Source organism: Caretta caretta, chromosome 3 (assembly GCF_965140235.1).
Source record: "Caretta caretta isolate rCarCar2 chromosome 3, rCarCar1.hap1, whole genome shotgun sequence".
Taxonomy (NCBI): domain Eukaryota; kingdom Metazoa; phylum Chordata; order Testudines; family Cheloniidae; genus Caretta; species Caretta caretta.
Window position 1 is genome coordinate 554384 of NC_134208.1, and position 27753 is coordinate 582136.

Sequence of the window (27753 nt, forward strand, 5' to 3'; positions counted from 1 at the left end):
ATTCATCTTTACTTGTAAAAAGAAAAGGAGTACTTGTGGCACCTTAGAGACTAACAAATTTATTTGAGCATAAGCTTTCATGAGCTACAGCTAGCTCACGAAAGCTTATGCTCAAATAAATTTGTTAGTCTCTAAGGTGCTACCTTTTCTTTTTGCGGATACAGACTAACACGGCTGCTACTCTGAAACCTATCTTTATTTGTGCAATACCTGTTGGTGTAGATGAGACTTTACAGGCACTTCTGCCCCAGAAGGGGTGATACACAAAGGGTGTGGGGGAAGTTTGAAGGTCACAGCAATACGAGATCAAGAAATGCTTTGTTTACATATATGGCATGTCTCTTTAGTCGGCACCTTGTATTACACCTGGAAGCAAATCAGAAGCCAGTGTGCTACAAAGGCCAGGTGAACACAGGGTTCATCCACTCGCAGTGCCCTTCCCAAAACTGGGTCAAGGGCTTTGTGCTCAGCAGCCAAGTCTGAACTTCCTGTCTCCATTGCAGCTCCTGCTGACATCAGTTCCCTAGCTTCGGTAGCATCCTCAGGGGAAGGGATGCTGTATATGGCCTCCAGTTACAGTGCTAAACTGGACTGGGAACAACAGCACCTGTTCAGAAACCTGAGCCTGTGGACACTGCTGCTTGGTAATCAGAGCAGGGGTTGGCTGGAGTTAGTCTCCATGTTTCTCTCTCCAGTGCTCAGCATCAAGCACAGTATCCCTCTCACGCGTCCACCATACTTGTTTCTAGTAAGGAATCAGGTCTTGGCGTGGTCAGTTTATCTTGCCTGTGCTCCTTGAAGCTATGACTGAAAGCCCCTGCTTGGGGGAGGAAGGGCCAACTGCAGCCGCTTTCTCTGGCTGGCTGGGTTTGCTGCCTCAGTCCGTTTAATGCCCTTTGACATCACTACAACTATTCTGTTGTTAATTATTTTCAGTTGCCAAAGGTGTGCTGGGTACCTCTTCACTGCAGCTGGGAGCTGTAATTCTCAGCTCTGGTAGATATTGTACGTTCGCTCTGCTCAAGCTAGCGCACTAAAAATAGCAGTGTGGCCACAGTGGCACAGCGGCCGCTTTGGGTAGCCGCCGAGTAGCTAGTGAATGCATGTCTACCCAAGCTGGGAATTACAGCTCCTAGCTGCAGTGTAGACATAGCCAGAGAGACTGGGGAAAGGCACCTTCTGGCACAGAACGGAGACATATCTGTAGTCAGCATAACACACAGCAAGTGAGAGCAAAAACAGTGAGGTGAGGAGAGGGCAGGCAGAAATTCTGTCCCTTCCCCTTCTTTCTCCTGGACTTCGGCACCACTGAGTTCTATGGAGGACTTTAACAGAGGCCAGAGAGGTAGCTTGGGGAGCGTTCCATGCATGGGGGCGGCATGGAGGAAGGCACATTTCTTGATCTCTTATTGCTGTGACCTTCAAACTTCCCCCACACCCTTAGTGTATCACCCCTTCTGGGGCAGGGGTGCCTGTAAAGTCTCATCCACACCAGTAGGTATTGCACAAATAAAGATAGGCTTCAGAGTAGCAGCCGTGTTAGTCTGTATCCACAAAAAGAAAAGGTAGCACCTTAGAGACTAACAAATTTATTTGAGCAGGCCTGTGAGAGAAGGAGATGAAGGGATAGACAGGCTGTGTCGTCGGTGGAGGGAATGTGAAAGGAGTCCAGGTCCAAGGTGCAGGCTGGGGCCCTGGGAGCAAAGGCAGGGAGCTTGAATTTGACCCCAGCTCAGTGGGGAGCCAGTGATGGGTGTGGGGGTCTTATTACCTGGAAAAGTAGGAGGAATGGCAGTGCAAACTGCTCGCTGTCCGTGCAGGCACCTGAAGCGTTGGGAGGTGAACTCTTGTGCTGCATCCCTCACTGTGTTTAGTCAGGCTGTTTGCAGGGAAGGCACCAGGCTTGTCTGTGCTGCTGCAGAGAGTGGGAGGAGGTTAGTTCCACAGAGCCAAACAGCAGTGAAATTTCAGAACCCAACAAGATGTAACAATCGAGATGAAGTAAGAGCTGAAATGCTTCTGCTGCTTTGATCACTAGCTGGAATCCCATCTCGCTGACCCCAGATTCCATGGTGCCTGCAGCTTGACAGCAGTGCAGTGACAGCAGCCAAGGGACCACCAGGGCAGCGCTCATTCACTCCACACCCTTGTGTTGCAGGTGGCCTGGCAAGGATCCGGAGGGAACGAGAAATTTTTCTTTGACAACGAGAATGTGAGTTGGATTGGGTGAAACTCTTCCCTCTCCTAGCTGAATACACTATTCACAAACTGCAAACATGAAGTCGTCCCCTGGGGTGGCCCATTTCTTTGCCATGCCTCATGCTGTCCACCCAACTCCTGCAGCCTGTGGTCTGCTCCCTACCCTGCCCATGTTTCAGGGAGCAGAACAAACCTTTGGTATGGGAGCTTGCATGAACAGTGTTTCCACAACAGAGAGGTGGAAACACTGCCCAGGCAGCAGAGGGGTAGGGCAGAGGAGGAAGACGTTGAGGGGAAATTAGACATACAGAGAGCAGACATATGACTTACTGGGGGGAATCCTACTCCACCTGTCACGGCTGAGAGGCTTGGAGAAGTCGGCTTACTAGCCTACAGCCTGGCTCCTACAGGACAAGAAACTCAGCCCATTGGTACTGATTAGTGGCAGACACAGAAGGGAGACCAAGGATGGAATGAGCTCCAGAGACTGAGCGCTCCTCCTGACCCTAGAGGGTGAATCCAGGTCAGGGTGCAGGGCATCCCTTCCACAAATCCAGCTAGTACCTGTGCTCCTCCACTGAGCCCTTCCTCTCACACTGCCTGCTGTCCGAGTCCTGTCTTCTATCTCCCTACAGGTCTGCATGATCTTCAATGCTGGAGAGCTGACTTTAGTGGAATATGGAAGCAATGAAATTCTGGGATCTGTCCGCACAGAGTTTATGAACCCTCATCTCATCAGGTAAGTGTCGCACTCCTCCTTATCCCCATCACAGGTACTGCCTTGAGACTGCATGGGACTGATCGGGGGCCATCACATCCTAAATTGTCCCCATGCATGGGTCCTAGCCCTGAGACACAATGTGATCTGGGAGTGAGGCCAGGTCATCACATCCTAAATTGTCCCCATGCATGGGTCCTAGCCTTGAGACACAATGTGACCTGGGAACCTGGGAGTGAGCCCGGGCCATCACGTCCTAAATTGTCCTATTGCATGGGTCCTAGCCCTGAGACACAATGTGACCTGGGAACCTGGGAGTGAGGCCGGGCCATCACATCCTAAATTGTCCCCATGCATGGGTCCTAGCCCTGAGACACAAGGAGACCTGGGAACCTGGGACTGAGCCCGGGCCATCACATCCTAAATTGTCCCCATGCATGGGTCCTAGCCCTGAGACACAATGTGACCTGGGAACTTGGGAGTGAGCCCGGGCCATCACATCCTAAATTGTTCCCAGACATGGGTCCTAGCCCTGAGACACAAGGAGTGCCATGTTGCTCCTGAATGGTCTCTGAGGCTTAGCCTGCACTTAAAAGCTAGGTTGAGGTGGCTACATTTGTCAGATGTGAAAAACCTTACATCTCTGGCTGATGTCGCTGTGCCGACTTACGTTTCAGGGGACATGCATGTGCGTCAACAGAAGAATGCTTCTGTCAATGTACCTACCATTGTTTGGGGAGGTGGTATTTCTGTACCTATGGAAAAACCCCTTTTGTCTGTGTAGTCTATGCTGGCATAGTCTCCATAGTGTAGACACCCTCAGTAAATCTGCGTCCCGTGGACAATGTTATGGCTAGTGGGTGCACAATTGTTATAGGAGGACAGAAGTACATTTGTCACATGCATTTTTGTGCATGGCTCTGATGTTCCTCTTTCTGAAGAGGGACCCCTAACCCACACCTGGAGGCCAGCTGGTCTGACTGGCACTAAATGGAAGGTCTCAATGCCACGAGTCTTGCTCTATTCCTAAAAAAATCTGTTCTTCACTTCTCTCTCCTTCGCAACTGAAGGCCTCTCTCTCTTGAGTGGTAACAGTTAATTTAACTATAACAGGGTTCAAAAAAGAACTAGATATGTTCATGGTTATGTTCATGTTCAAGGCTCTTATGTAAATTAAGTTGTCATGAGATAAGAGGGAAGATCCTTTCATGGATTGAGAACTGGTTAAAAGACAGGGAACAAAGGGTAGGAATAAATGGTAAATTTTCAGAATGAAGAGGGGTAATTAGTGGTGTTCCCCAAGGGTCAGTCCTAGGACCAATCCTATTCAACTTATTCATAAATGATCTGGAGAAAGGGGTAAACAGTGAGGTGGCAAAGTTTGCAGATGATACTCAACTGCTCAAGATAGTTAAGACCAAAGCAGACTGTGAAGAACTTCAAAAAGATCTCACAAAACTAAGTGATTGGGCAACAAAATGGCAAATGAAATTTAATGTGGATAAATGTAAAGTAATGCACATTGGAAAAAATAACCCCAACTATACATACAATATGATGGAGACTAATTTAGCTACAACTAATCAGGAGAAAGATCTTGGAGTCATCGTGGATAGTTCTCTGAAGACATCCACACAGTGTGCAGCGGCAGTCAAAAAAGCAAACGGGATGTTAGGAATCATTAAAAAAGGGGTAGAGAATAAGATGGAGAATATCTTATTGCCCTTATATAAATTCATGGTATGCCCACATCTTGAATACTGCATACAGATGTGGTCCCCTTATCTCAAAAAAGATAGACTGGCATTAGAAAAGGTTCAGAAAAGGGCAACTAAAATGATTAGGGGTTTGGAACGGGTCCCATATGAGGAGAGATTAAAGAGGCTAGGACTTTTCAGCTTGGAAAAGAGGAGACTAAGGGGGGATAGGATAGAGGTCTATAAAATCATGAGTGGTGTGGAGAAAGTGAATAAGGAAAAGTTATTTACTTGTTCCCATAATATAAGAACTAGGGGCCACCAAATGAAATTAATGGGTAGCAGGTTTAAAACAAATAAAAGGAAGTTCTTCTTTACTCAGAGCACAGTCAACCTGTGGAGCTCCTTGCCTGAGGAGGTTGTGAAGACAAGGACTATAACAGGGTTTAAAAGAGAACTGGATAAATTCGTGGAGGCTAAGTCCATTATTGGCTATTAGCCAGGATGGGTAAGGAATGGTGTCCCTAGCCTCTGTTTGTCAGAGGGTGGAGATGGATGGCGGGAGAGAAATCACTAGACCATTACTGATTAGGTTCACTCCCTCTGGGGCACCTGGCATTGGCCACTGTCGGTAGACAGGATACTGGTCTGGATGGATCTTTGGTCTGACCCAATATGTCCTTTCTTATGTTCTTATGGAGGATAGGTCCATCAATGGCTATTAGCCAGGATGGGCAGGGCTGATGCCTCTGTTTGCCAGAAGCTGGGAATGGGCAACAGGAGGTGGATCACTTGATGATTCCCTGTTTTGTTCATTTCCTCTGGGGCACCTGGCATTGGCCGCTGTTGGAAGACAGGATACTGGGCTAGATGGACCTTTGGTCTGATCCAGTGTGGCCATTTTTATGTTATTAATGCTTGCTCGTTTCTCTGTGAGGAGCTGGGAACACTCTCCCATCTCTGTGTTTGCCAGCCCAGTCTTGAGGTAGCTTCTGGTCACTCACCCTTTCCAGCTGCTTCAACAAGCCAGAAAATGGCTAATGCCTCATCCTTGCTTCTCCACCTGTGGCACCTGAGTCAACTGAGCACCAAGTATGGCGTAGTCAGGCCTAATCCTTGTGCTTATGCTCCCCTCTGGACTGTTGTGGCAGTGCAGCCTACCCCAAAGTGCTGGCCATGCTGTCAGAGGCAGGATGCTGACTTTCCGGACTAGATTGCAGCAAACACTTTGCAGGGTCCTGAGTCTGTGAGACAGGAGGTGGTTCCAAGGGTTGTGGCCATTTTGGTACACTTATCAATCATGGATGTTCCTTAGGGGACTAAAGGCTATTTGCGGTGCTTCTGTAATTCGGCATCCCTGGTCATCATCTGACGGATTCCTCTGCTCTGAATTGGTGCTCTCCATCCCTGAGGAGGTTTGGGTTGCACCCTTTGAGTGAACAGAGGCAGCTAACAGGAGAATTGAAGGGCATAGCTGCAGCCTCTGTGCTTGGAGGTAGCAGGACTTGGTGAGTGATGCATTTGGTCTTTCTGGGGGTTGTCTGTTGCACTATTCTTTTGCTCTCTGTGTATGGGCTGCATCACTGTGCCAAGGGTCCCTGAGGAAGCAGACAAACAGGGAATTGGAATAACTCATTTATGAGCATAAATTGAATGGAATTTGGTATTACTGAAACTTGAAGGGATGATTCCCATAACTGGAATGTTAAAATCAATGGTTATAACCTGTTTAGGAAGGATTGCGTGGGCAAAAGGGAGGGGAACATGGCACTCTATGCAAAAATGGCATTACCTGTTTCTGAGTCACTGAGAACTTGGAATGATCTTGAATGCTTACTGAGAAGGTTTTGGAACAAATTGATAAATTAAGTAGTAATAAGTCACCAGTAGCAAATGATGTTCACCCAAGAGTTCAGATGTGAAATTGCAGAACGACCAACTATAGTATGTAACATATCGCTTAAATCAATCTACGTACCAGATGACTGGTGGATAGCTAATGTGATGCCAATTTTTGAAAAAGTTCCAGCTGTGATCCTGGCAATTCCAGGCCGGAAAGCCTAACTTCAGTACTAGACAAACGGTGTTACTCAGAGCTCTAAGCCCAGGTCCCTGCTTCCTTCCTGGTTGCTGCTACCCTGCGTGGTTCCTGTTTCCTTGCCATTATTAGATAGAAATGGTAGAATTGTTCATTGATTTATAGATTCTAAGACTAGAAGAGACCATTGTGATCATCTCGTCTGACCTTCTGTATAACACAGGCCAGAGAAGTTCCCCAAAACTATTCCTAGAGCAGATCTTTTAGAACAACTTCCAATCCTGAGTGTACATTTAACAGTAATTAACCATTGGAACAATTTACATGGGGTCGTGAGTCTCCATCACTGACAATTTTTGAGTCAAGATTTGATGTGTTTCTAAAAGATCTGCTCTAGGAATTATTTCAAGGCAATTCTCTGGCCTGCGTTATACAGTGGGTCAGAATAGGTAGTCAAAATGGCCCCTGTTGGTCTTGGAATCTAGGAATCTATTAATTTGCTCTCGTTGTGTTCGGAGCCTATTTAGGATAATTTGTGGCATACCAGCCTGGGAGCCTGGCCCCTGCACCTCCCGGAAGCTGTCTCTAATGTGCAGATGCTCCCAAGTGGGTAGTGATGTGAGGGTCCTGGCTCCTGCTCCATTTGCTTTCACTGCCTTCACGGGTTGCTGAGCCTGTGCTATAAGAACTGAGAACCCTGCCCACACAATATGATCAAATGGGAATTGTCTGTGACAGTTTTATGAATTCTGTGTGTGCCTCAGTTTCTTTCTGTCCTTTGCATTATTAACCCTGGTGACAAAAAAGGGTTAAGTTTCCTCTGGGGGCGCAGCACAGGACATGAGGTGAGAATATTGCCTTGTTATCTGGGCTCCAGTGAATGAGGAGGTTGTGGAACTGGCTGGAACCTGCTGAGAGGAGAATCCAAAAGAGACAATGGAAAGCTCCAATGACCAGAACATTGACACCTAGCAAACAATGACACAGAGCAAGGAGGTTTTTGAGACATAACCAGCAAGAGTGGGCTTCTGGAGGAGGCTGGCTGCTCTCCCCTGGGAGTGGCTAAGGAGCCAAAGAGGGACCGAGCCTGAGGCGGAATCCACTACGGCTTGGCTGGTGGGCTGCTCTGGCTTGACCAGAATGGGTGATGCTTTAACCTTTATTTCTGAATGCTAACCTCAGGCCTTCCAGTGCTGTGTTCCAGTTGCCTAATAAGTCCTACTCTGTTTTGAAAGGCCGGTTTGGTGTCACCACAAATACTGGCTAGGGAGCATTAGTCCCTGAAGAGCGAACAAGTCTCTAACAAGGAGTCTATCTCAGCTGAACTGCTGAGCAGAGCTCCCAGTGTGAAGCAGGAATTCTGGAGTGCCAGGGCTCAATCTCAGAGGCTGTGAGGCTGTGTAGCCTAACCTGAAGGAAGAGTGAGCCCCCCTGGGGAGTCTGACACACAGATGGGGTTCCTCCAAAAGACTGTTTAAGATGGGGTGTAGGACTTATCCCACAGATCTGTGATACAAGGTGTTTCAGAGGCAGAATTTCAGGGACCTGAGTAACTGTCCCTTCTAGGTAGAGAACCACCAATCTGCAGGGACTAAGGGCTGTACAGTACCCCATGGGACCTGATGGGTAGACTGGGGTGGGTGTGGGGATGGAGAGCCACAGGTCAGGAGGTGTGGTTCCATGGGTGGAGGGGGACACCAGGGGTGGTTCTGGGGGAGGGTGGGAGATGCCCCATGTGGTTTGGCAAGTGCACAGCATTATCAGTCATTCTTCACTCTTCTCCATTACAGCGTTCGCATCAATGAGAGAAGGCAAAGAGGGATGGAGGAGAACAAGAGACTGGCATATCTTATCGACATCAAGACTATAGCAGCAGGTGAATGGTGACTCTCGTCCTTCTGCCCCATCTACATTCACGTTCTTCCGGGAGGCGAATCATTAGAGTCAAGTTGCACCCATGTCTGACTGGGAGGCTGCCCTGCTCACGGGTCTGTTACATGTCTGGTGAGGACGGTGGCTCTCTGGGGCAGGGCCACGTCTCCTGTCTGTGCGTGCGGCCGTCAGTCATCATAACTGTGTTGCTGCGGGCACTGTCAGTGCACGGGCCCCTTGAGCTGACGAGATGGGTGTTCGTGCTGCCAGGTGAAGCTCCCAGAATTGGGATGTCTCAGCGCGTTCTGCCCCGATGCCTTAGGTATGCGATGTCATGGTGCAGTTTCCATGGGACCCCGCCTCATCCAGGATCGCAGGACTTGAGTTCTGGATGCTCAGGTTGAACAGTGTGCAGAGAACAACGGAGTAGGGCAAGAATGATTTGCAGTCTGCAATGCTTGTCGTGCAGTGAGCCTAAAGAAGCTGTTTATTTAGCTTAACACAGAGAAGGTTAAGAGGTGACTTGATCATGGTCTACAGGTACTCACCTGGGGAAGAGATTTCTCATAGGAGAGACTCTTTAGTGTAGCAGACAAATGCAGGAGGAGATTCAGTGCTTGGAAGTTGAAACTAGACGAAGATTGGAAATAAGGTGCACATTTATATAGTGAGGGCAATTAACCCTGGGCACAACTTACCAGGCAGTGTGGCAGGTTCCCCAGCACTTAGAGTCTTTAAACGGGGACTGGGTGTCTTTCTAAGAAATATGCTGCAGTTCATCCAGCAGCTACACGTTCAGTGCAGGAATCGCGGGTGGGGTTGTCTGGCCTGTGCTGTGCCGATCAGACTCGATGTTCAGAATGGTCTCTGCCTGCCGTAAATAGTGAATAAGAGCAGAAGAAGAGAGAATTGCTGTCTGTCACCATCATGAACAATAATGTTCCCGCCTTCCTGGCATTGCTCCCCAGCCCCCTGCTGGCCGTGTGGTGATGAGGTTCAATAAGGATAAGTGCAGGTTCCTGCACTTAGGACGGAAGAACAGACTAGGGACCGAATGGCTAGGCAGCAGTTCTGCAGAAAAGGACCTAGGGGTGACAGTGGACGAGAAGCTGGATATGAGTCAGCAGTGTGCCCTTGTTGCCAAGAAGGCCAATGGCATTTTGGGATGTATACGTAGGGGCATTGCCAGCAGATCGAGGGACGTGATCGTTCCCCTGTATTTGACATTGGTGAGGCCTCATCTGGAGTACTGTGTCCAGTTTTGGGCCCCACACTACAAGAAGGATGTGGATAAATTGGAGAGAGTCCAGCGAAGGGCAACAAAAATGATCAGGGGTCTGGAACACATGACTTATGAGGAGAGGCTGAGGGAACTGGGATTGTTTAGTCTGCAGAAGAGAAGAATGAGGGGGGATTTGATAGCTGCTTTCAACTACCTGAGAGGTGGTTCCAGAGAGGATGGTTCTAGACTATTCTCAGTGGCAGAAGAGGACAGGACAAGGAGTAATGGTCTCAAGTTGCAGTGGGGGAGGTTTAGGTTGGATATCAGGAAAATCTTTTTCACTAGGAGGGTGGTGAAACACTGGAATGCGTTACCTAGGGAGGTGGTAGAATCTCCTTCCTTAGAAGTTTTTAAGGTCAGGCTTGACAAAGCCCTGGCTGGGATGATTTAATTGGGGATTGGTCTTGCTTTTGAGCAGGGGGTTGGACTAGATGACCTCCTGAGGTCCCTTCCAACCCTGATACTCTATGATTCAGTTACAGGTCGTTCCTGAGTGGTAGGTGGCAGGGATGCACAATTCCCCTGCACCCTGGACTACATAGACCAAGGGTGTAAATCCCTGTCCTCAGCTCCTCTCTGCCAGCTGGAGTGGGCACAGAACCAACCTCTCCCTTTACCATCGGGTACGCTCAAAATAGTTCTTAGGTAGCATAATTAATCGAAAACATTTTAGACTCATGTCAGTTCATGAGAGGGTATGGTAGTGTGTATTGAGGTTTTGCTATGTTTGGATTTCTTGGGCCAGGCCCAGGATGGCGGATCTGCCCCAGAGATTGCAGCTGAAGAGGTGATCCTCTTCCCCACAATGATCCGTCTTGGGTGGGAATGAAAAGTGCCTTCCTGCCTCAAGGAGGGGTCTTGGCCAAGGGATACGATGCCTGTAAGGCTTTCTATAAAGATAAGAAGGGCTGAAGGACTTTGCTCCAGGAGTGGCTCCTGCAAGAGGCTCTGGGGGACCCACTCCTGAAAAGCTTTCCCCAGGCATGAGTAGCATGACCCCTAAGCCTCCCTTGGTGCCAAACCCTGAGGCTAAAGCCCAGACAGAAAGGCATTGACCTTGTGTAAATTCACTCCACATATGGATTTTAACTGGATAACAAAAGACTATCCAGAGATAAACGAGGTAACTTTAATGTTGGCAGGGCAGTAAAACCCTCTGCTTCAGGGTGTCTCTAACAATTGGGGCTGGGATGAGATTTTCATGAGGAGCAGGTTTAATAGATATTTAAAGGCCAGAGGGAACCATTCGATCATCTGGTCTGATCTTCTGTAAGTCACAGGCACCCAGGGGTGAAAGTAAAATGCAGCTCTTACCGGTATGAGGCCGCTCCCTCCGGAAGGGGCGTGGCCTTGGGCGGAAGGGTGGAGCTGGGGGGTCAGCGTCCCACAGCCCTTCCATCTGCGCTCCCTGGCCAGCGCTGCCTGGGGCTCTAGTGGCAATTTAAAGGGAGCCCCGGGACCTTTTAAATTGCGGCCCTGGGGCAGCTGCTTCTTCCGCCCTCGCTCTGTCAGCGGCCGGGGGGCAGCAGCGCTTTAACATGGCTGCCCCTTTTGTGCCCCGCATTGGCAGCCCTGCTGGGTCGTCACTGCCCCTTTTGCGCCCCCCCATTGGCGGCCCTGCTGGGTCGTCGCTGCCCCTTTTGCACCCCCCATCGGCGGTCCTGCCGGGTCGTTGCTGCCCCTTTTGTGCCCCCCCATTGGCGGCCCTGCCGGGTCATCGCTGCCCCTTTTGCGCCCCCCCATCGGCGGTCCTGCCGGGTCATCGCTGCCCCTTTTGCGCCCCCCCATCGGCGGTCCTGCCGGGTCGTCGCTGCCCCTTTTGCGCCCCCCATCGGCGGTCCTGCCGGGTCGTCGCTGCCCCTTTTGCGCCCCCCATCGGCGGTCCTGCCGGGTCGTCGCTGCCCCTTTTGCGCCCCCCATCGGCGGTCCTGCTGGGTCGTCGCTGCCCCTTTTGCGCCCCCCATCGGCGGTCCTGCTGGGTCGTCGCTGCCCCTTTTGCGCCCCCCATCGGCGGTCCTGCCGGGTCGTCGCTGCCCCTTTTGCGCCCCCCCATTGGCGGCCTTCTGGTAGGGACCTGGCAGAGCCGCCAATTGAGGGCGGAAAAGGGGCAGCGATGTTTAAGCACTGCTGCGTCAGCGGAACGGGCCGGTACTAGCGGCTACCTTTTACCGGTACGCCATACCGGCCCGTACCCCCTTCCTTTCACCCCTGCAGGCAGCTGAATTTCACCCACTTACCGCTGTATTGAGCCCAGTAGCTTTTCTGTTTGGCTAAAGCATCTTCCAGAAAGGCAGCCAGTCTGGATTTGAAAACTTCAAGAGACGAATAATCCACCACATCCCGTGGTAGTTTGCTCCAACAATTAATCAACTGTAATGATAAAATATTGTGCCTTCTTTCTAATTTACATTTCTATAGCTTCAGTTTCCAGCCATTGGTTCTTGTTCTGCCTTTCTCCACTGGACTAAAGAGCCCTTTAGTACCAGTGTTTTCTCCCCAGGAAGGTCCTTAGACACTATAATTCAAGTCACCTTTCAGTTTTCTTTTTGCTAAACTAAACAGATTGAGCTCTTTAAATCTCAAAGTTATCCTCGGTTTTCTTCCATGTGGGTATCGTGCACCTGTGGGATTTGGCCCCAGTGTCACTGGTCTCTTTAGAGAGCAGAGCTGACAATAGACTTAGGTCTGCTTCTTGGCTTAAGAAGGCAAAAGTTCTTGCAGGGATCCCTTGGCTTCCTTGTCTGCGTTTCTGGGAACACTAGTTCTGCTTGATGTGGCTTCCAAGTCACTCTCTCAGCAGAGGAACCAGGGGCACAGTGAATAGCAATGTCCCCTCTGCCTTACCTCTGGGTGGGATGGCATTGATTGCAATGCCAGGGCCTGCCGGGACTTAGTGGACAGAATGGCAGCAGGCAGGACGTTTACCCAGGAAGCCACAGACTGACATCTAGGATCTCCAGGAGAAAGAGAGAAAAGGGTATCCCTGTGAGTGACAATCTAGCCATGAGTTATTGTCTGCTCCAACTCTTGCATTGAAGTCACTGAGGAGGAAAAAAGAAAAGGAGGACTTGTGGCACCTTAGAGACTAACCAATTCGTTTGAGCAAAAGCTTTCGTGAGCTACAGCTCACTTCATCGGATGCATTCAGTGGAAAATACAGTGGGGAGATTTATATACACAGAGAACATGAAACAATGGGTGTTACCATACACACTGTAAGGAGAGTGATCACTTAAGATGAGCTAATACCAGCAGGAGAGCGGGGTGGGGGAGAAAACCTTTTGTAGTGATAATCAAAGTGGGCCATTTGCAGCAGTTGACAAGAACGTCTAAGGAACAGTGGGGGGTGGGGTGCGGGGAATAAACATGGGGAAATAGTTTTACTTTGTGTAATGACCCATCCACTCCCAGTCTTTATTCAAGCCTAAGTTAATTGTATCCAGTTTGCAAATAATTCCAGTTCAGCAGTCTCTCCTTGGAGTCTGTTTCTGAAGTTTTTTTGTTGAAGAATTGTCACTTTTAGATCTCTAATCGAGTGACCAGAGAGATTGAAGTGTTCTCCGACTGGTTTTTGAATGTTATAATTCTTGACGTCTGATTTGTGTCCATTTATTCTTTTATGTAGAGACTGTCCAGTTTGACCAATGTACATGGCAGAGGGGCATTGCTGGCCGATGATGGCATATATCACATTGGTAGATGTGCAGGTGAACGAGCCTCTGATGGTGTGGCTGATGTGATTAGGCCCTATGATGGTGTCCCCTGAGTAGATCTGTGGGCACAGTTGGCAACGGGCTTTGTTGCAAGGATAGGTTCCTGGGTTAGTGGTTCTGTTGTGTGGTATGTGGTTGCTGGTGAGTATTTGCTTCAGGGTGGGGGGCTGTCTGTAGGCGAGGAGTGGCCTGTCCCCCAGGATCTGTGAGAGTGATGGGTCGTCCTTCAGGTTGGGGGGCTGTCTGTAGGCGAGGACTGGCCTGTCCCCCAAGATCTGTGAGAGTGATGGGTCACCCTTCAGGTTGGGGGGCTGTCTGTAGGCGAGGACTGGCCTGTCCCCCAGGATCTGTGAGAGCGATGGGTCGCCCTTCAGGTTGGGGGGCTGTCTGTAGGCGAGGACTGGCCTGTCCCCCAGGATCTGTGAGAGTGATGGGTCGCCCTTCAGGTTGGGGGGCTGTCTGTAGGCGAGGACTGGCCTGTCCCCCAGGATCTGTGAGAGTGAGGGGTCGCCCTTCAGGTTGGGGGACTGTCTGTAGGCGAGGACTGGCCTGTCCCCCAGGATCTGTGAGAGTGAGGGGTCACCCTTCAGGTTGGGGGCTGTCTGTAGGCGAGGACTGTCCTGTCCTGCAGGATCTGTGAGAGTGAGGGATCGCCCTTCAGGGTGGGGGGCTGTCTGTAGGCGAGGACTGGCCTGTCCCCCAGGATCTGTGAGAGTGATGGGTCGCCCTTCAGGTTGGGGGGCTGTCTGTAGGCGAGGACTGGCCTGTCCCCCAGGATCTGTGAGAGTGATGGGTCGCCCTTCAGGGTGGGGGGCTGTCTGTAGGCAAGGACTGGCCTGTCCCCCAGGATCTGTGAGAGCAATGGGTCACCCTTCAGGTTGGGGGGCTGTCTGTAGGCGAGGACTGGCCTGTCCCCCAGGATCTGTGAGAGTGAGGGGTCGCCCTTCAGGTTGGGGGGCTGTCTGTAGGCGAGGACTGGCCTGTCCCCCAGGATCTGTGAGAGTGATGGGTCGCCCTTCAGGGTGGGAGGCTGTCTGTAGGCGAGGACTGGCCTGTCCCCCAGGATCTGTGAGAGTGATGGGTCGCCCTTCAGGGTGGGGGGCTGTCTGTAGGCGAGGACTGGCCTGTTCCCCAGGATCTGTGAGAGCGATGGGTCGCCCTTCAGGGTGGGAGGCTGTCTGTAGGCGAGGACTGGCCTGTCCCCCAGGATCTGTGAGAGTGATGGGTCGCCCTTCAGGTTGGGGGGCTGTCTGTAGGCGAGGAGTGGCCTGTCCCCCAGGATCTGTGAGAGTGAGGGGTAGCCCTTCAGTGTGGGGGGCTGTCTGTAGGCGAGGACTGGCCTGTCCCCCAGGATCTGTGAGAGTGAGGGGTCACCCTTCAGGTTGGGGGGCTGTCTGTAGGCGAGGAGTGGCCTGTCCCCCAGGATCTGTGAGAGCGATGGGTCGCCCTTCAGGGTGGGAGGCTGTCTGTAGGCGAGGACTGGCCTGTCCCCCAGGATCTGTGAGAGTGATGGGTCGCCCTTCAGGTTGGGGGGCTGTCTGTAGGCGAGGACTGGCCTGTCCCCCAGGATCTGTGAGAGTGAGGGGTCGCCCTTCAGGTTGGGGGGCTGTCTGTAGGCGAGGACTGGCCTGTCCCCCAGGATCTGTGAGAGTGATGGGTTGCCCTTCAGGTTGGGGGGCTGTCTGTAGGCGAGGACTGGCCTGTCCCCCAGGATATGTGAGAGTGAGGGGTCACCCTTCAGGTTGGGGGGCTGTATGTAGGCGAAGACTGGCCTGTCCCCCAGGATCTGTGAGAGTGATGGGTCGCCCTTCAGGCACCAGTAGCGGCTTACCTCAGGTGGCGTGGGGTGCTCCTGTTTCCATACTTCGATGACTGGCTCATCAAGGGCAGGTCTCCGGAGCAGGTGCAGAGAAGCCTCAATCTGGTGCATTCCATCTGCCTCTACCTGGGCCTGTTAATAAATACAGAAAAGTCCACGTTAACCCCAGTCCAACGTATAGAGTTTATCGGCGCAGTTCTTGACTCCACACGTACCAGGGCCTCCCTTCCGGAAGCGCGGTTTCAGGCCATGGTGGACTTGATCTCCCACGTAAGAGCCCACTCTCTCACCACGGCCCACACATGTCTGCAACTGATGGGACACGTGACTACGTGCACGTACATGGTCAGCCATGCCTGGCTTCACCTGAGGCCTCTGCAACCGTGGCTAGCCTCGATGTACATTCCCAGCAGGCACCCCCTGGATTAAGTGGTCATGATGCCGAGCCACATCCTACTGTCTTTGGACTGGTGGCGGGATCCCGACTCGGTGCTGCAAGGAGTTCCCTTCGTGACCCCATCTCTATCGCTTACCCTGGTCTCTCACGCGTCAGACCTGGGCTAGGGAGCTCATCTTGGGGAGCTCAGCACGCACTTGCTACAAAACGATCTAGCCGTTCATATCAATGTCAGGGAACTCAAAGTGGTTCACCTGGCCTGCCAGGCTTTTTTGCCCCACCTGAAGGGCAGGGTGGTCAGGTCCTGGCAGACAATACTGCCGCAATGTATTACATCAGCAGGCAGTGCCTCTACCCGCATGTCCAGGACCCGGTTCCTCCTTGGGACCTGAATCTTGTGCTGTCACGGCTCATGGGTCCCCACTTCAAACCCCTGGCGTCCTGCTCCCTCCTTCTCTCTTGGAAGGTCTCCTTTTTAGTCGCTATTACTTCGGCCTATAGGGTGTCTGAGATCAGAGTGTTCACTTCAGAACCGCTGTTCACGATATTCTATAAGGACAAGGTCCAGCTGCACCTGCACCTGGCCTTTCTACCCAAGGTCGTCTCCCAGTTCCATACTGGTCAAGACATATACTTGCCGGTCCTTTGTCCTAAGCCTCACATGACCGATGAGGAATGCAGGCTGTATACCCTGGATGTCAGATGGGTCCTGGCTTTCTACATAGACCGAAAAAAGGTGTTCTGCAAGTCTACACAGTTGTTTGTTGCTGTCGCGGATAGAATGAAGGGTTGCCCAGTGTCTGCCCGGAGAATCTCATCCTGGATCACGGCCTGTTATGAGCTAGCGAAGGTGACCCCACCGGCGACCGTGACGGCTCACTTGACTAGGGTGCAGGCATCCTCGGCAGACTTCCTCGCCCAGTGCTGATCCAAGAAATTTGTCGAGCTGCGAGCTGATCGTCCATCACACATTTGCTTTGCACTAGGCACTGATCCAGCAAGCTTGAGATGATGCTGGTTTCAGCAGAGCAGTGCTCCAATCTGCAAAACTGTGACCTCCGAGCCCACGACTGAGGATTCTGCTCGTGAGTCACCTACAATGGAATCTACAAGCAAGCGCTCAAAGGAAAAACAGTTACCTATATTTTGTAATTGTTGTTCTTTGAGATGTGTTGCTCATGTCCATTCCATTGCCCGCCCTCCTGCCCTCTGTCGGAGTTCTCGGCAAGAAGGAACTGAGAGGGTGTAGGGCCGGGGGCGCCAGATATACCACGGCATGAGCGCAGCACTCCAGGGTCCCCCACAGCTGACCCTACGGATACCGCTAAAGCAAAAGTCTCCGACAACTGCGCACGTGGCATGCGCACACCTACAATGGAACAGACATGAGCAAGACTTCTCAAAGAACAACAGTTATGAAAAGGTGAGTAACTAATTTTTTTAGTGGATTCATCCTGCGATGGGGTGTGTGCCCCACACAGGATGTGAATGGATAATGGCGGCCTGAGAGGCCAATTACCGTACCAGACTGCACTGGAGAGGGGGTCAGGCTTAACTGAGGATAAGTCTAGCTAAGGAAGGGCTGGGAGAGGACTGTGAACAGAGGAACTTGACCACAGAAGGGGACTAGAAGCAAAGAGTCTGCAGTCACTCTCTGGGACTAGAGAGAGTGAGGATACCAGGAGGGTCCAAGAGGAAGCCCATGGGGAAGAGGTGACCCGGGTTCCTTCCCTGAATAGAGAAGTCTGGTGAGAGCCAGAGGAGAGACAAAGCAGCCACTGGCTCCAGTGTTAAACCCTGATAAAAGGCATGAAGCAGACTTCCAAGGAGAGGGCCCTCTGAGCTGTTCAATGCAGGAACAGCAAGGGGAATTTAAGAGGCATGAAAGACTAAGACCAAGGAAGGCAGCAGGTGATTTGGGTTTGCTAGATGATTCCGGGGGAGGGCCCTGAGGGTCCCAGTCCTGAGAAAAAGGTGAACCTAGAGAGTTGCAGGGAAGAAGGCCTGAGAAAGGCTCAGTAGGAAGAAGCTCAGAGAGCCAGCGGCAGCAAGGAGTTGGACCAAGCAGTCCTTGGTCCTGGTTATAGGGTCCCTGGGCTTGAATCCAGTGTAGTGGGAGGGGAATCCAAACCTTCCCATTATCAGCCACCAGAGAAGGTGATGTGAAGTCCCTGAGAAGGAGATAAAGATGACTGAAAGCCCTAGGAGAAGGATCTGAGGGCCACCAGGCACAGAGTTGGGGCTGAAGACCTGATAAATGGTCTTGGACTTTGTTGGACTTTCTGTTACTCTTGAAGGAGCAGACTAAATCATGACCACCAGAGGACTAGAGCACCTGCCATCAGGGGACGCCAGATTGGAGGAGAGATGCTACAGCACCCCTAGCCATGAGGAGGTGCTCTAGTGGTGAGGACCCCTGCCTCCTTTACCCATACCCTTCATCTGCTCCCTTTGGCAGGCCAAAAAATGAATTTGAAGAGCAGCTAGCAAAAGACACACAAGCTAACAGCAAAAATGTTTTAAAGTATATAAGAAGCGGGAAGGCTGCCAGACAATCAGTGGGGCCACTGGATAATCAAGGTTCTAAAGGAGCACTCAAGGGAGACAAGGCCATTGTGGAAAAGCTAAATGAATTCTTTGCATTGGTCTTCACTGCAGAGGACGTGAGGGGGATTCCCATTCTTTTTTGATAACAGATCTGAGGAATTGTCCCTGACTGTCGTGTCAGTAGAGGAGGTTTTGGAACAAATGTATAAATTAAACAGTAACAAGTCACCAGAACCAGATGTTATTCACTCAAGAGTTCTGAAGGAACTCAAATATGAAATTGCAGTTACTAATTGAGGTACCATAACGTATCATTTACATCAGTCTCTGTACCAGATGACTGGAGGGTAGCTATTGACATGGCAATTTTTATAAAAAGGCTCCAGAGGCGATCCTGGCAAATACAGGCCGGTAAACCTAACTTCAGTATCAGGTAAATGGATTGGAACTACAGTAAAACACAGAATTATCAGACACGTAGATGAACACGATTTGTTGAGGAAGAATCAACGTAGTTTTTGTCAAGGGAAATCATACGTCACCGATCTATTGGAATTCTTTGAGGGGATCAACAACCATGTGGCCAAGAGTGATCTGTTGGATGATGTGTACTTGGACTTTCGGAAAGCTCTTGACAAGGTGTCTCACCAATGGCTCCTAAGCAAAGTAAGCTGCTGTGGGATAAGAGGAAATGTCCTTTCATGGATCCATAATTGGTTAAAGGATAGGAAACAAAAAGTAGGAATAAGCTGTCAGTTTTCACTGTGGAGAGAGGTAAATAACAGGGTCCCCCAAGGATCTGTACTGGAACTAGTGCTGTTGAACATATTCATAAATTATCTGGAAAAGGGGGTGAACCGTGAGGTGGCTTTTTAGATGATACAAAATTCTCAAGATAGTAAACAAAGCAGACTGTGAAGAGTTACAAAGGGATCTCACTAAACTGGGTGACTGGGCAAGAAATTTGCAGCTGAAATTCAGTGTTGATAAATCCAAAGTAGTGCATCTTGGAAAAAATAATCCCAAGTATACATACAAAATGTTGGGGTCTAAATTAGCTGTTACCACTCAAGAAATTGATTTTAGAGTCATCAATGGATAGTTCTCTGAAAACATCTGCTCAGTGTGCACTGGCAGTCAAATAAGATAACGGGGGTTGTTAGGATAGTGATAGATAAGACAACAGAAAATATCATAATGCCATTATATAAATCCATTCTATACTACACTTTGAATACTGTGTACAGTTCTGGTCACCCCATCTCAAAAAAAGATATGTTAGAATTGGAAAAGGTGCAGAGAAGGGCAACAACGATTAGGGTTATGGAGCAGCTTCCATATGAGGAGAGGTTAAAAAGATTGAAACTGTTCATCTTAGAAATGAAATACGTGAGCAGGGATATGATAGAAGTCTATAAAATCATGAATGGTGTGGAGGAAGTGAATAGGGAAGTGTTATTCACCCCTTCGTGTAATAGACAAGGTGGATGAGGTTATATCTTTTGTTAGATGCACTTCTTCTGGTGAAAGAGACAACCTTTGAGTTTACACAGAGCTCTTCTTTAGCCAAGATGGTCAGGGACGCAACTCCACGCCTTGGGTGTCCCTAAACCTCCAACTGCCAGAAGCGAGGACTAGACAGCAAGGGATGAATCATTCGAAAATGCCCTGTTCTTTTCATGCCCTCTGAAGCATCTGGTACTGGCCACTGTCCGAAGACAGGATATTGGGCTAGATGGAGCATTAGTCTGACCCAGTATGGCCATTCTTATGTTCAATATCTGCCTATCATCCTTAGATTGTTGGTTTTAATATATTTTCTCATCCTATTTCTAAAAGATTCCTTTAGGGTCTGGTTAAAGTATTTCCACCTATGAAGGATCCCTGGAGATCTGAATATTGTATTGTCTAGTTTAATGAAAACTCTATTTAAGACTTTAGTTACCCCTCTGTTAAACCTTCCGTCCATGGAAACAGTATTTTTGCATATAGCATGAGTGAAATTAATGCTTTGATGTCAGGTCCTCCCTATATGATATTTCATAGAGGTAAAGTTTCATTAAGACCTCATCCAAGCTTCCTGCCTAAGATTGTGTCCGAATTTTATGTTAACCAGGCAGTTAATTTACCAATAGTTTGTCCAAAACCTCATGCTGATAAAATGGAAAGGACTCTGCACTCTTTTGCTGTAGCTAGCGCTTTATTTCACCTTTTATCTGAACAGAACTAAATCTTTTAGTTGTTCTTCCATATTATTTGGCATATGCTGAGAGAGTTAAAGATAAACCGATTTCCTCTCCAACACTTTCAAGTTGGATTTCAAGATGTATTAAATTGTGCTATTGTTAGCAATTAGGGCCGATTCTGCAAGAGCCTATGATTCCATAGCTTCTTTTAGTAATGTCTCGGTTTTAGGAGTTCCTAAGGTAGCCACATGGGCTTCTATTCATACTCTCATGAAACATCATGTAGCTAGACAGGCAACAAGAGAAGATGCGACCTTTGTTACATCTTTGTTACTTAAATCTGTCTTTACGTAACGCTTGTGTACCCACCTCCATCTGTCAATTGCTTTTCAGTCTCCATGAGTGGAAGACATATAGACAACCACTCAGTTAAGAAAAAGAGGTTACTTACCTATAGTAAATGATGTTCTTCAATGTGTGTTGTCTGTATGTATTCCATGACCCATCCTTCTTCCCCACTATATGAAGGCCTTGCAAGATTTTGGCTGGCGAAGGAACATACTGGCAGTTGGTCCACCCCACCCCTTTATTCTTGGGTGGGATGGATTGTGTGAGTATGTGTAGACCAACGGGGGACCTGCTAGTAAGAAGAAAATGTCTTATCTCTGGCGCTAGGGGGTGCACAATACCTGTGAGTGGAAGACGTATAGACAACACATCTCAAAGGTCATCAGTTACTATAAGGTAAGTAATTTCCCACTTTACTGAAATGTTGGGGTGTTCCAGGGGCGAGGAGACAGAGATTTTCTAGCACACGCTGATCACAGAGAGCAGTTTGGAACCTCTCACTTTGTTGAACAACGCTCTTTGCCTGGGAATTTATTAGTGTTCTGTCTGGTACTAGTTTAAATGTCTCAGGAGATGGATGGGCTTCCATCCTTGGGAGATGAGTCCCTGCCTGACACAGCTCACTGTCAGGGGACTTATCCTGATATGCAGCTTACATGTCCCTTTCTCAGTGTCATCCCCTTGCTCTGAGTTGTGTCCTCCTTGTACCACCCTAAATAATCCCTCCCCATCCTTCGCCTGCCCACAGACTGAGTGCCTCCTTTGCAGCAAGGCTTCTGGCAGCTCTGCCCTGCCATTCACCTCCTGGCTTGACAGAACATTCTCATACTGAGCCTCTCTTCTTTCCCTTTCCCAGTGGATCTTGTTGGTGGCTACAACATTGGCACCATCAGCCATGACAGCAAGATTGACTGGCTGGAGCTGAATGAGACGGGCCACAAACTTCTCTTCAGGGACAAGAAGATGAGGGTGAGGTGGGAGACAGGCATGTCCAGGGTATGGGGTGTGAGCTGGGCATGCTCAGGAGCAGGGAAGGTGGTGGGTAAGGTGGGTGTCACAGCTCTAATCTAATGTCCCCTCTTGGCCACTTGCCAACTGCCATGAGGGGATCCAGCTGCTCAATCCCAGGTGTTTTAATGCTCTGGACACTGTGCAGCATCCAAACACTACCACTGCTTGGGGACCTCTAGTCACATTCTCAGAGCACAGCCCCTGTCTAGCACCCTCTCCGGAGAGCTGCTACCACACTGCTCAGCCCCTGGAGTCAGTTCTGACCCCTTAGACTTGCCCATAATTTAAATGCACCCTTTCCCCGAACTCCAGCCAGGGTGTGTTTTGGGCCCACAGTTTACCTCTTCAGGGGCACGTGATAGCTGCAACACGTGAAACAAACACTTTGCACAGGATTGTAACACCGTTGCTGTTTACATAATCATACGAGAAATACACAGATCTTATAGAAAACAACAAACATCCTGAACACAGTGCTTTACACTGCAGTTGACCTTTCCCTGGAGAGACAGCCAAGTTTCACAGATGTATAGATTCCCAGGCCAGAAGGAACCACTGTGATCACCCAGTCTGCTCCCCTGTCTCACAGAGGCCAGAGAACTTCCCCAAAATCTTTTTGAAAAACATCTAATCTGGATTTTCAAATTGTCACTGATGGAGAATGTACCACAACCCTTGGTAAATTATTCCAGTCGGTAAATACTCTCACCATCAAAAATGTGTGTCCTATTTCCAGTCTGAATTTGTCTAGTTTCAATTTCCAGCCATTGGATTGTGTTGTGCTTTTCTCTGCTAGATTGACCAACCATTATTAAATATTTGTTCCCCACGTGGTGTCTTGCAGGGGTCAACCCTATGTCTGGTACTATCAATGTTTTCATTAATGACTTGGATAATTGAGTGGAGAGTTTGCTTATAAAATTTGCAGATGATACCACACTGGGAGGGGTTGCAAGCTCTTTGTAGGACAGGATTAGAATTCAGAATGACCTTGACATATTGGAGAATTGGTCTGAAATCAACAAGACGAAATTAAAAAAAGACAAGTGCAAAGTACTTCATTTAGGAAGGAAAAATCAAAAGCACAACTACAAATTGAGGAATAACTCGCTAGGTGGTCATACTGCTGAAAAGGATCTAGGGATTCTTGTGAATCACAAATTGAATATAAGTCAATAATGTGATGCAGCTGTGAAAAAGGCTCATATTCTGGGATGTATTAACAGGAGTCTTACTTGTATAAGGAGTCTACTTGTATAAGTAGGGGCATAGCGAGCAGATCGAGGGACGTGATCGTTCCCCTCTATTCGACATTGGTGAGGCCTCATCTGGAGTACTGTGTCCAGTTTTGGGCCCCACACTTCAAGAAGGATGTGGATAAATTGGAGAGAGTCCAGCGAAGGGCAACAAAAATGATTAGGGGTCTGGAACATATGAGTTATGAGGAGAGGCTGAGGGAGCTGGGATTGTTTAGCCTGCAGAAGAGAAGAATGAGGGGGGATTTGATAGCTGTTTTCAACTACCTGAAAGGGGGTTCCAAAGAGGATGGCTCTAGACTGTTCTCAATGGTATCAGATGACAGAACGAGGAGTAATGGTCTCAAGTTACAGTGGGGGAGGTTTAGATTGGATATTAGGAAAAACTTTTTCACTAAGAGGGTAGTGAAACACTGGAATGCGTTACCTAGGGAGGTGGTAGAATCTCCTTCCTTAGAGGTTTTTAAGGTCAGGCTTGACAAAGCCCTGGCTGGGATGATTTAACTGGGAATTGGTCCTGCTTTGAGCAGGGGGTTGGACTAGATGACCTTCTGGGGTCCCTTCCAACCCTTATATTCTATGATTCTATGATTCTATGAGTCTTGTATATAAGAGATGGGTGTGATGGGTTGGGTCACAGAAACCCCCTTGAGAACTGTCACCTGATGTGCTGGGACTACCTCTGAGCCCATTTTCCCTGGCAGCTTGGGACTTCAGTGCCTTGCCTGGTTGTGCCAGACATGCTAGCCTACTACAATCACAGACCCAGCTCTGAACCACGTCCCCCAAAAGCTGCAGGCTTAACTGAAAACAGCTTAAGAAGTACTCCTGTCTCCAACACCCAGACACCTAGATCCCAATGGAATCCAAACCCCAAATAAATCCGCCTTACTCTGTATAAAGCTTATACATAAAGCTTATACATAAATTGTTTGCCCTCTATAACGCTGATAGAGAGATATGCACAGTTGTTTTCTCCCCCAGGAATTAATACTTGCTCTGGGTTAATTAATAAGCAAAAAGTGATTTTATTAAGTATAAAAAGTAGGATTTAAGTGGTTCCAAGTAATAACAGACAAAACAAAGTGAATTACCAAGCAAAATAAAATAAAACACACAAGTCTAAGCCTAATACAGTAAGAAACTAAATGCAGGTAAATCTCACCCCCAGAGATGTTCCAATAAGCTTCTTTGACGGACTAGACTTCCTCCTAGTCTGGGTCCAGCGATCACTCACACCCCTGTAGTTACTGTCCTTTGTTCCAGTTTCTTTCAGGCATCTCTTTGGGGTGGAGAGGCTATCCCTTGTGCCAGCTGAAGACAAAATGGAGGGGTTTCCCAGGGGCTTATATAGTCTCTCTCTTGTGAGTGGAAACCCCTCTCTCCCCCTGTGTAGAATCCCAGCTACAAGATGGAGTTTTGGAGTCACATGGGCAAGTCACATGTCCATGCATGACTCAGTTCTCTACAGGAACGTTCCCAGGAAAGCTTAGATGTGGATTGGCGTCTATCAAGGAAGCCAAGTGGACCTTCCATTTACTTGAATAACCCCTTCATACTATGTTGACCAAATCTGCCTTAGGTGCTTTCTACTGCAAACTCTTTAAATTCAAGCATAGAGCCAACGCTCATAACTTCAGATGGCATCTTTATCAATGATCTGGATGATGGGATTAATTGCACCCTCAGCAAATTCACAGATGACACTAAGCTGGGGGAGAGGTAGATACGGTGGAGAGTAGGGATAGGGTCCAGAATGACCTAAACAGATTGGAGGATTGGGCCAAAAGAAATCTAATGAGGTTCAACAAGGACAAGTGCAGAGTCCTGCACTTGGGAAGGAAGAATCCCATGCACTGCTACAGGCTGGGGACCAACTGACTAAGCAGCAGTTCTGCAGAAAAGGACCTGGGGATTACAGTGGATGAGAAGCTGGATGTGAGTCAGCAGTGTGCCCTCATTGCCAAGAAGGTCAACGGCATATTGGGCTGTATTAGTAGGAGCATTGCCAGCAGATGGAGGGAAGTGATTATTCCCCTCTATTCGGCACTGGTGAGGCCACACCTGGAGTATTGCGTCCAGTTTTGGTCCCCCCACTACAGAAGGGATGTGGATAAATTGGAGAGAGTCCAGCGGAGGGCAACGAAAATGATTAGGGGGCTGGGGCACATGACTTACGAGGAGAGGCTGAGGGAACTGGGGTTATTTAGTCTGCAGAAAAGAAGAGTGAGGGGGGATTTGATAGCAGCCTTTAACTACCTGAAGGGGGGTTCCAAGGAGGATGGAGCTAGTCTGTTCTAGTGGTGGCAGATGACAGAAGGAGCAGTGGTCTCAAGTTGCAGTGGTGGAAGTCTAGGTTGGATATTAGGAAACACTATTTCACTAGAAGGGTGGTGAAGCACTGGAATGGGTTCCCTAGCGAGGTGGTGGAATCTCCATCCTTAGAGGTTTTTAAGGCCCGGCTTGACAAAGCCCTGGCTGGGATGATTTAGCTGGGGATTGGTCCTACTTTGAACAGGGGGTTGGACTAGATAGCTCCTGAGGTCTCTTCCAACCTTGATATTCTACAATTCTATGAACCTGACCTAGGAGGAAAGGTTACAAAAACTGGGCATGTTTCATCTTGAGAAAAGAAGGGGCAGGGGGAGGTGATTACAGTCTTCACCTATGCTTGGGGCTGTTATAAAAAGGATGGCGATCAGTTGTTCTCCATTTCCACAGAAAGTAGGACAAGACATAATGGTCGTTAATCTGCAGCAAGGACGATTTAAGTTATACGTTAGGAAAAACTTTCTAAATCTCAGGGTAGTTAAGTTATGAAATAGGCTTCCAAGGGAGGTTGTAGAATCCACGTAATTGGAAATTTTAAAAGGCATGTTGGACAAACACCTGTCAGGGTTGGTCTAGGGTTACTGGTCCTGCCACGGTGCAGGGGCTGGATTGACTGTTAAAAACCAGGGAACAAACCCCTAACTGGTTGTGAGTTCTAAACGTAGATTTCACCAACCACCTGCACCAAGGGCAAATTTCTCAGGTACTTTAATAGCTTTAACACAGAGTCACAGACAGTCCCCTTGGGTTCTCCAGTCTTTCTTGCCACCTAGGTGAGCGTATCTCTGTGTTAGATGGCCCCTTGCACCAAAAATCACAGCGATAATCAGGTTACTCCTCATCCCAAAGGACCAGTCATCCCAGGTCAATTGCACTTTAGATCTGACACCAAAGACAACACTTGTAGCCTTATAGTAAAACTATATGAATATGTATTAAATTGGAAAAGGAAATCAGAGAGCTATTTACAAGATTAAAGCAAGCAAACATTAACTCATTCATGTGTCTCAGTCTTAGGTATGAAAAGGTAATACAGGCTTCTATAATCAGCAAGTTCTATTTGAGCTTTAGGGCTAGCCCAGGTTAAGCAGCTGGGGATTTCTTGCTTATGTTTAGAAACACCTTGCTTCCTCCCCTGAGTCCAAGGAGCATAGGTTTTTATCCCTCTCCTGTCATGTGCTCTGAGCTTCAAACTCAGTTGATGGGACTTGGGAGGAGTCCACTGGCACGACTCATCTTCACAGGGAGGAGAGCAGAACAAAAATAAGAGTCTTTAGTCCTTTTGTTGACAATTCCTCAGCCCAGATGTAGGGAGTTTCCAGTTGTAAGATTCACCCATATCCTGTCTGGTATCCATGGGTCTCCTCTTTTGGGAGGGGCATAACTGTTTCTGTAGAAGAGAGCAGCTCTTCCCACTAATTAATGTGTGTGATAATTCATACAGCCACAGAGGTTCACAGGGCAACCGCTCAAATATTACATTACAGTGTGGAGCACAGATAGCTCAATAAGATTTATGCAGCAGCAACTCACAAGTGTTCAATAGAGTTTGAACACTAATCACTTCCTTGTAATTCTATCAATTTTTTTTTGTTTTATCAATATTAACCCACAAGTGAGCCGACAGAGTCCAGCTACGTGTCTGTCATTGTCCAGTTGAGACATGGAGACGCTGGCATGAACTGGCACTTGGCCTGTCAGTGTCACAGTATACATTTACATTTAGCTGTATTGAAATGCATGCTGTTTGCTTGCGTCCTGTTTACCAAGTGGTACAGATTGCTGTGAATCAGTGACCTATCCTTTTCATTGTTTACCTCTCCCTCAATTTTTGTGTCCTCTGCAAATTTTATCAGTGATGGTTTTATGTTTTCTTCCAGTTCATTGATAAAAATGTTAAATAACAGGGCCAAGACCAATCCCTGCAGGACACCACTGGAAACACACCCACGCAGTGACAATTCCCTGTTTGTAATTACATTTTGAAACCTTGAATGCAGTGTTGTTGTAGCTGTGTCAGTCCCAGGATGTTAGAGAGACAAGATGGATGAGGTGATATTTTTTATTGGACCAACTTCTAGTGGTGAGGGAGACCCGCTTTCGCGCTACAAAGAGCTCTTCTTCAGGTCTGGGAAAGGCACTCACAGACAGCGTCACAGCTAAATGCAAGGTGGAACAGATAGTTCTTCTTCGAGTGATTGCTCATGTGTATTCCACAGTGGGTGTGCGTGCTTGCCACGTGCACCGGTGCTGGAAGTTTTTCCCCTAGCAGTACCCGCAGGGGGGAGTGCCCCCCACAGCCCGTGGAGTGGTGCCTGCCTGGCGCGGTGTAAGGGGAG

At 48.8% G+C, this 27753-nt stretch overlaps 1 protein-coding gene across 3 annotated transcripts in view; it reads left to right on the forward strand.

Moving 5' to 3' along the window:
• The window catches only part of IFT172 (intraflagellar transport 172), a 146132-nt gene that overhangs the window by 36233 nt on the left and 82146 nt on the right, over positions 1 to 27753 (forward strand). For all 3 annotated transcript variants that reach the window (XM_048846170.2, XM_048846172.2, XM_048846171.2), the window contains 4 exons: positions 2159 to 2212; positions 2835 to 2938; positions 8443 to 8528; positions 21673 to 21785. In XM_048846170.2, coding sequence (XP_048702127.1) covers positions 2159 to 2212; positions 2835 to 2938; positions 8443 to 8528; positions 21673 to 21785 — 357 coding nt within the window. The remainder of the gene's footprint in view (positions 1 to 2158; positions 2213 to 2834; positions 2939 to 8442; positions 8529 to 21672; positions 21786 to 27753) is intronic.